At 34.7% G+C, this 9,249-nt stretch overlaps 1 protein-coding gene across 5 annotated transcripts; it reads left to right on the top strand.

The window, feature by feature from the left end:
• The first annotated feature begins 1,077 nt into the window (after nucleotides 1–1,077).
• Nucleotides 1,078–8,137, top strand: LOC126733213 (DNA-(apurinic or apyrimidinic site) endonuclease 2). Of its 5 annotated transcripts, XM_050436426.1 has the most exons (11): nucleotides 1,078–1,449; nucleotides 1,543–1,752; nucleotides 2,277–2,362; nucleotides 2,893–3,008; nucleotides 3,384–3,464; nucleotides 3,754–3,954; nucleotides 5,102–5,253; nucleotides 6,387–6,569; nucleotides 6,645–6,708; nucleotides 6,796–7,102; nucleotides 7,766–8,137. In XM_050436426.1, exons 1-11 carry the CDS (start codon nucleotides 1,230–1,232, stop codon nucleotides 7,835–7,837), a joined length of 1,692 nt encoding a protein of 563 aa, XP_050292383.1. In that variant the 5' UTR covers nucleotides 1,078–1,229; the 3' UTR covers nucleotides 7,838–8,137. The 5 variants fall into 5 exon arrangements, with proteins under 5 accessions (XP_050292383.1, XP_050292381.1, XP_050292382.1 ...); XM_050436424.1 differs by having other exon boundaries at nucleotides 6,645–7,102; XM_050436425.1 differs by having other exon boundaries at nucleotides 6,387–6,708.
• Nucleotides 8,138–9,249: the final 1,112 nt, after the last annotated feature.

The following is a 9,249-nucleotide window of genomic DNA, read 5'->3' as shown; positions in this document are numbered from 1 at the left end:
GATTTTAGAGATATTGAGGGTATTTTTGGTCATTTTAGAGGTTTCATGGGTATTTTGCTCATTTTAGAGATTTTGAGGATATTTTGGTCATTTTAGTGGTTTTTGAGTATATTTGGTAATTTTAAAGATATCGAGGGTATTTTGGTTATTTTAGAGGTTTTGTGGGTATTTTGCTCATTTTAGAGATTTTGGGGGTAATTTTAGATGTCCAAGGGTATATTGGTAATTTTGGAAGTGTAGGGGTATTTGCGTCATTTTAGGTATTTAAGGGTATTTTGGAGGTCAAGAAGATATTCAAGTAGTTTTAGAGGTATTTGGATCATATTGAGTTAAATGTGTGGGTTGCTAATTAAATGGGTTGGATTGGTAATTGATAATTAATTTATATATAAACGGGTCATAAATAGACAAATGGGTAATTACACACCCAACCTATTTATGACCTAACTCGCCCATTAGCCACCCCTAATATATATATATATATATATATAAGAGTCTTTAAGCATGCGCCTACAAAGAGGCTAATATAAAAATAAAAGTTTTAGATATAACACCTATTCTTTGATTTATGATTTTTGCGTAAACTGTACCGTGAATTATTTGTGAGCAGTTAACTCAACTAGTAAAATCTCTTGTAGTTGCACAAGAGGCGTGCCACGAGTTCATATTTTTACAATTAATTTTTATTTAAAACAACACATGGATGGTTTTATGTTACACTAAAAATACCCATATGTTTTTGTTTATAGAACATAAACTCACTAGAAGTTAAAGTGTCACACATTAACCATTTATGCATAAAATTTTGAGAAATGCTATGTTTACAATATTTTTACAACAAATTTTAAATAACAAGTTGTTATAGGTTGTTATTGGTGAGACAAAAAAGTAATTTTAGTAGTAGGTTCAAATTTGAACCGATATTAACTAACTACTTATGATTTGTTATGAAAATATTGTGAAAGTAATAATTCACTAGAATGGTAGACGTGAGGTGACTTATAGGAACATTGCACGTGGGTTTTTTTTTTTTTTTTTTTTCCACAAAAATTTATCCAGGTAAAATGCTAAAAAAGTACTATCAGAAAATAAAAACGATGTCGGATCAGAGAGCAAAGAGAGCGAAACCCTGCTTTGGTCTGACCTGAACGATCATGAAGATTTTTCCATTCTATAAGCACAGAGAAAGAAAGAGAGAAGAATCAAAGGAAATGATATAAAAAAAAAAAATGAAGATAGTAACGTACAACGTTAATGGTCTGAGATCACGCATTTCACAGTTCGGTTCTCTCCACAAATTGCTCACTTCCTTCGATGCCGACATCATTTGCCTTCAGGAGACAAAGTTGAGAAGACAGGAACTAACGGCGGATTTAGCAATGGCAGATGGATACGAATCCTATTATTCGTGCACTCGTACGGTTGATAAAGGTCGAACGGGCTATGCCGGTAAGGTGTTTGATTAAATGTCTCAATGAAACCACAATGTTTTGGTTTTGCCACACGCTAACTGCTCTCTACTTTCTCTGATTGCTGCTTCAGGTGTTGCTACGTTTTGTCGTGTAAAGTCTGCGTTTTCAAGTCACGAAGTGGCCCTTCCGATTGCGGCGGAGGAAGGCTTCACTGGGCTTCTTGAAAATTCTCTAAATGGAAAAGGTGAAGCACATGAAGGTCTAGGGGACTTTACTAAAGATGATCTTCTTAAGGTTGACAATGAGGGGCGTTGTGTTGTTACAGATCATGGTCATTTTGGTGAGTATTAAGCATCATTTTTTGTGCTCAAGTCCATAAAGTTGAGCGTTCCTAAAGTTTAAAGTGATCGCTTTTAGTCCTTAACAAACTTTAAGTCCTTTTAGTCCCTAAAACACTTAAACTGATTGATTTTAGTCCTTGTAGAGTGGCTCCTGGGCTTGAGGAATGCCTTGGATTACAAGGCAACTAGTTCTGGCAGATGGGGTTAGTTGCCCATAGGTTTAATTGGCTAGAGGAGGGCTCTTCTTTAGAAATGTTCCTTTTATATATATATATATATATATATATATATATAAAGGTCCTTGTGGAGTGATGATGTGTCAAATTTTAGTTATTCCACCTCACCTTAGGGACTAAAAGCGATCACTTTCAACTTCGGTGACTAAAATTGCTCATTGGCTAAAATTTAGGGCTCGTTAGTGTATTTAAGTCAAGTTTTTATTTGCAATGATTATGTGACGGAGTTTATGTTCATAATTCCTTTTTTTTTTTGGGGATGGATATTTATGTTGGGAATTGGCCAGTTCTTTTTAATCTGTATGGTCCTCGAGCTGAATGTGATGATGCACAAAGGATCCAGTTTAAGCTCACGTTTTACAAGATATTGCAGGTAACCAACTTGTGTTAATTAGCATTGGGCTCATGGTTAATTGATCGTGGCTTTGGTTATCACATCCATCCATGAAGAAATATGCTATACACTTTTACATCTTGTGTGATCCATTACTGAAGAGTATTAACTTATATGGTATTATGCAGAGTCCAGAAAGAATGCAAAGTTGTGTATTGCCTATTAATTAGAAACTCAACATGGAATCTGTGACGGTTTAATTAACTTAAAAATGTTTCAAATAGGAATCTATTAAATCTTTTATAACCATTTTTCCATTATTAAAAAAGAAAAAGAAAAAGATTGTATGCATTGTTCAAGGCTCTAGCTTGCGGGGTCTAGGAGATTCAATTTTCCCATTATAAAGTAGATAATTTGGGTTGCAAGTTCAACATAACCTACCTTGTATGTTCATGAAGTTCTGTAGTTTAAGGCATTAGGGATGAATACTAACTAAAAGAAATTACATTCATCGGACACAATGGAAAATTGTTTTACTCCTTGAGTGATTTCGGCAATTCTTGTTGTAGAAAAGATGGGAGTCTCTCCTACTTCAGGGGAGGAGGATAATTGTTGTTGGTGATCTCAACATTGCACCCACTGCACTGGATCGTTGTGATGCTGGACCAGATTTTGAGAAGAATGAGTAAGCCGCTTGCCTGTTTTTTTAAGCACAGTGGGTTGGTATGCTTGTGACCGTGTTTAACCTTTAGAGTATTCACATTAGTTCGTGCAAAAATTTCTATCTATTTTAGCATAAAAGAACCTACTTTTTCTATTTTACATACTTTTCAGAACACCCCACATCGGATTATCTATTTTACAGTACATTTTTTTTTTAAATATCAAATTTTCTTGATTTTTTAATTTGTTTCTCTTTCTTCACACACTACAACTACCATCCACTCTCTTCCTTTATCCTTGAGATATTTTTTCTATACCCGTGTAATTTGCTATGTTATGTATATACAAATAAGCAGTCAAAGCTTGTATTAATTTGTTGATATGAATCACTTTGTAGATTCAGAAGGTGGTTTAGATCTATACTAGTGGAATGCAGAGGCCCTTTCAATGATGTTTTCAGAACAAAACATCCTGACAGGTAAAGAATTTGTAGTTAAAATGGTTTTGGATTTGTATTAGTTGATGAAGGATTATTTGTTGTCCTTGCAAAAACTTGAATCTTGAATCCTTGATTTGACCACTGAGTTTTGTTTATCATTGAGATGAGAAACTTTGATTCATTTGAAGTTCTTATTGTTTATTGTGTATCTCATTTTTAATGTTCTCTCTCTCTCTCTTTCCCCCCCCCCCGGTGTCATTGGTTTATATCTTAACTTTTTGACTTGTTTCTGTTGTTTCCTTTTTCTCCATCTTGAACTTTTGAACAGAAAAGAAGCATTCACATGCTGGCCACAAAATACAGGTGCTGAAGAATTTAATTATGGGAGCAGAATTGACCATATTTTGTGTGCTGGATCATGCTTGCATCAAGAGCATGACCTGCAAGGCCATAGCTTTATGAATTGCCATGTTATGGAGTGCGACATACTGACACAGTATAGACGGTGGAAACCTGGAAATACGCTTAGGTAAATGATCTGGATATATAGCTGTACAGATTATTGGCATGATGCTAGAAGACTTGAATACTTTGCTAATTTTTCCACGTGATCATGCTTGCACCATGTCATTATATAGAATCTCAAATAGACCTCCATGATGCAAGGCACCAAACACATTTTATTCCTTATTCCACAAGTCTAAACCATGTTTATTAGAGTTGGTCTTAGTATATGGGAATTTATGTTGTTTGCAACCCCATTTGCAGTTGCATTTGAGAGAGAGAGAGAGAGAGAGAGAGAGAGAAGCCCTCAAATTAATAAAATAGTGTTTGTCATTTTTCTGCCTAGCTTATTAAAGAGAGAAGAAATTCAAGATTGCAAATGCATATCAGAAAAGAAATTCAGGCTTTACAAATGCATATCAGTGATCTCTTTCCTTTAATTCCAAGTAACACTCATTCCTTGTCATCTTTGTTAATCGTTAGTACAAATTTTGTGTACGTTCACACATCCATATATTCAATGTATGTGTATCTCAGCACACTATAGTCAAAGGTGAGCTGGGCCCTGAGGCAAGGTGCCACTAAGGTGCCTTTGAAGCCCTAAGGGGAGGTGCTTGCCTTTAGAGCCAAGGTGAGTTCCTTACACTCCGTGTGAGGTGCTTGAGGTTAGAGACTCGATGAAATTTAAGAAAAATACCATAGAGATAATTCTATTAAGAAGGGAAGTTTTGCCATTTGCTTAAAATAAGTGGGCTATGAGCTGTCTGTATCAGTAAAGAGACAAGAGAAATTAAAAAAGAAAAAATGAAAAAGAAATGAAATGCTTGTAGATGAAAGGCTCAGCAAAAATTGGTTTTAAGACCAGATCCTATCCATTAGGCATAGAGAATTAGAGACACTTATTATGATTTTCCAATGCATTAGATATATATGATTTGAGTTCATTTTTTGTTTAATGACTGTATTTAGAATTTGACTTATCGCTTTGATTCGGTGGGTGCCTTTTTGGCAACTCATGTCTTGGGCGATACAAAGACTTGTTGCCTTATGGTAGCCTTTTGCCTACACTGTCCCTCTGTGTTTGCACAAAGGCAAAGACACTACTTTTTCCTGTGTCTCTGCATGTCTGTGCAATGGCAAAGCGTAACTTTTACCTCATTCCCTACCTTCAGGTGGAAAGGTGGGAGAAGCATCAAACTTGAAGGTTCTGATCATGCTCCTGTTTTAACAAGATTACTGGGAATTCCTGACATTGCCCATCATAGCACTCCGACTTTGTCTGCTAGATATATTCCCATGATTCGTGGTCTCCAGCAAACTCTTGGTACAATAATTTTTCTCATTTGTTGGGCTTTTTGTTTTGTTTTTGTTTGTGTGTGCATGTGCGTTGTTGTTGTAATAATTAGATATGTCCATTTCATACAGTTGATTATGTATTCATTGACTTCAGGTAGCGAAAAAATTTTGTGCCATTTTAAGTTTGAGGAAGCAAGTGGCCACTTTCTTGGCTGAGTTATGTTAGAGAAATATTTAGAAATGAATTAAATGAGAGAGACTTAAAATGAGGAGCTAAAAATCTTGTCCTGCCCTCATTAACTATATTCCATATGCATAGGAGAGTTGATTACAAGCAATAAGGAATAGCCTTGACAATGACAGCTAGTGAGGGGCACCTCACCTCTAGGATATGCTGGACTTGTCTAGAATGATTCAACATAATGTAATGGTACCACCTATACCATATAAACTCTCTAACAAGATACAATACATTTTTTTTTTTCTCTTCTAGATTACAATTTTAATCAATTATCAAATGGATAGAAGGATTTGTTGTGTTTGATTTCTGCAAATGCTTTTAATCTGGTAGACAAATGTACAACCATTGGTAGAAGTGAAATATTGAACCTGCTGTTTACCTAAAGATTGAGATAAATTTAGAAATTTAATGATTAATACAGTGAAGTTATATCTTTCTGTGTGAGCTTAAACAATTGATGTCAAGCTTAAAGGTGTTGTTGAGTAAGTATATTATATATATGCCTCTTTGTTTATTTGTCACTTGTCAACCTACTGCAACCCTCCTTTTTCCAGGCTTGGGCTCATTTGCATACAAAATATATAGCACTAAGCACAAATACGTGCACTTTATATGTGTGTGTATATATATATATATATATATTGGAGACAAATGGAAAAAAAATTGGGTCATTGTCTTTAAAAGCTTAATCCTTTGCAGATCTGAATAACCAGAGGGTTAAATACTTTCTTGTTTACATGACCCAGAAATTTAATAGTTCTTTTTTTTTCCCCAAATGACGGCTTGTTTTCTCTACATTAGTGTAAATCTCCTGGGCCCTTGGTCTTGTGCACTGTCAGTGAATGAAAGAGAACTTTGCGAATTTTTTCCCCTAGCTGCTTATGCTACTGCAAACTTAACTGATCCATTGTCTTGTGCAGTGTCAGTCTTAATGAAAAGACAAGTTGCTGAACAAAGTAAATCCTTCGAGATGTCAGGTTCAATTTCAGATGAAAATATCAGAATTGAGATGGGCAATGAGAGAGTGAAAAGATCATTTGAAAACTGCAGCACTTCTGGTGTATCCCATGTTGAATCTTGTCCTTCAAATCTAGAATCTGAAGGTATTGCTTCTGATACAGATATTCAGTCCAAAGGGTTTGCTAATGACGCCGTTTGTAAAACCTTGCTTATGTTAGGAAGTGAGCATAGTCAATCGGCGCCCAGCAATGGAACCAAGAAAAAGGCTAGAAAAAATCAATGGTCCCAACTCTCACTGAGGTCATTTTTTCAGAAAAGTTCAAACCTTAGAGATAGTGCTGACAACTCTAATAATGATATTTCAATCAGTCAGGAAGATATCCCCCAGTCTGATTATCACTCCAGTGATACTCCTGTTGTTGATGTTCAAAGCAGCAGTTCCCAGCAGGATGAGTTGAACTCAAGTGCATCAACTCAGGATCGATGTGAACTAAATTCCTGCTCTCTGGAGAAAGAGAAAACTAATGTTGCTTTACTGGAGTGGCGAAGGATACAGCAAGTGATGCAGAATAGTATACCTCTTTGCAAGGGCCATAGTGAACCATGTGTTGCTCGGGTAGTGAAGAAACAAGGTCCTAACTTTGGTCGGAGATTTTATGTCTGTGCTCGTGCTGAGGTAATCTTTCATTCATATATCTTATTACTTAATTAATTGTGTAATGACAAAATGTAAAAAGAGAATTTGAAAGAAAAAATTTGTAAGCCTTGCATGAAAAAAACATAAAAAAAATCAGAATGGTTCACAGTATTGAGATGTATGTTCAATGCTATTCAATTGCATGAAAGTAATACTGAAACCAATTACTCAATCCCTCTGTTCAGTTATTGGTTATTTCGTTATACATCCGTTAGAATACTGATTACCCTATTGTGTTCATTCAGCTGATGCTAGGAATTGTTGAATTGTAGTAGCATGTCTTAGTTACATCAAATTTTACCTGCAGTAGGATGTACAGAGCCATACTGGAATTCACTGTACTCCGCTTTCCTATAATGTTTTTTTTTTTAAATTTTAAATATTAATGATACCATATGTGTTTGTTTAATGAGAGGTTCTGTGGTTGTTTATGTACCATAACTCACTTCAAGTACCCTATAGTAGATTAATGGGATATCCAGACACAAAAGAAAAGGTGAAGGATAGAAAACAAAGGAGAATGCATCTCTGTATTTATCTGCATGTCTTTTCACCAGTTCATTGGTCTTCTGCACTCTGCAGAGCATAGTGACAGTCAATGGTATATAAAATTAACTAGAGAGAGGTGTTTTCTACTTACAGGGACCTGCATCCAATTCAGAAGCAAATTGTGGTTACTTTAAATGGGCAGATTCAAAATCTCGCCACAAATGACACGGCACCATGGATGTGCATCTATCCCCATCTCCCTGATGGTGTTGTCTGATGTGCTGATGATGCAGATTGTGAAATTATGTAATTCAAATCTTTCTGCATTGAATTCTTTTTCTGCGTCGTTTATTTGTAATAGTGCCATGCAGTTTCACTCTGCATCTTTTGGGGTTAAGGAGCATTTGCTCCCATGTTGTAAAAAGTAAATCATGTGCATAAATTAATGGTTACTTAATCCCTTCAGGTAAAGAATGAATTTTCACGTTCGTGTGATGTAATTTAAAATCTCGTTCTACCTAGAAAGAGTGGTATCTAATTTTAAATAACACTGACACTATTTATAGTTTTAAATTAATGAAAAAACTAAATCTTTTTATCATTAAATGATCATTCGTTTATCACCCCATTTACAATGTTCCCCGTACTTGTCTAAATTGGGATTTTGTACATGCCGGGTACAGGATATACCACCTCCTAAATTGGGGGCGCAGGGGGAGAGGTGGGTTTTGGGGTGGGGTGGGGGTTGTTTGTGGGTGGTGGTTTATCCCTACTTTTATTAGAGTTAAGGCACTTTCAATCTAATGTTGAGCCAGTTGATGATAAATATTTTACCTCTGCTATTTTTTCATGTACATGAGACCCCTTTGCAGCCTCCTTAATGTGTGTTTTATTTTTATTTTTTGAGAAACAACACACACGCATAAGAGAGAGGGAAATAGGTTCTAACACAAAGACACACTATAACACCATATCTATATAATTTCTAAAGCATCTATTAACAAAAAACCTTATCTATATAATTAACATTTAAAAATTGAAGCATAGTATTTAATGTTGCTATGCTCTTATTAAACCATATCATTGGCCACATTACCATTTTATTTTATTGATTTGTTCCTCTAATTTTTTAATAATATTTAAAAAATTAAGATTAATGAAGAAAAAGAAAAGTGTTGAAGGAGTTCTTTCTGAATTAAAGAATATAGGCCAAGTATATATAAAGTTAAAACTTAAAACTGTCCAAGATATTATTAGTAAAAAGCCCGTTCAAGATAAATGTGTAAAGTCAATTGGTCAATATATTTAATATTATCAAAAGATTAGAGGTATAATCGAAAAAAAAAAATGGTGATGTGGCTTATGACTTAGTCCACTTTGGCCAATTTCAGTTTACTTCGGTTTGCTTTGATCCATTTGGTTCATTTTTATACACTTACTTAAGAATGAGAAAATACAGGTTTAATTTAAAAATATTGAATACCTATCCCAAAAAAAAATTTATTAAAAATATAGATGACAAAATGTAATATTATTATTTTTAATTTAATGATTTGTGTGGTATTATCTTTTTTTTATGTTCTTTTTTCCCCCTTGATATTAGTATTTTAGTTTTTGAGTGAATTGCACAATTTTTG

Source organism: Quercus robur, chromosome 6 (genome assembly GCF_932294415.1).
Source record: "Quercus robur chromosome 6, dhQueRobu3.1, whole genome shotgun sequence".
NCBI lineage: Eukaryota > Viridiplantae > Streptophyta > Magnoliopsida > Fagales > Fagaceae > Quercus > Quercus robur.
The sequence above is the reverse complement of the archived record's forward strand: the minus strand, read 5'-3'. Positions and strand labels throughout refer to the sequence as shown.

Bases quoted from the DNA above. Each gene is read 5' to 3' on its own strand.
- LOC126733213 (XM_050436423.1), top strand. From the start codon at position 1,230: ATGAAGATAGTAACGTACAACGTTAATGGTCTGAGATCACGCATTTCA. The intron at 1,753-2,276 runs GTGAGTATTAAG...GGAATTGGCCAG, and splicing joins TACAGATCATGGTCATTTTG to TTCTTTTTAATCTGTATGGT. The intron at 2,363-2,892 runs GTAACCAACTTG...TTCTTGTTGTAG, and splicing joins CGTTTTACAAGATATTGCAG to AAAAGATGGGAGTCTCTCCT.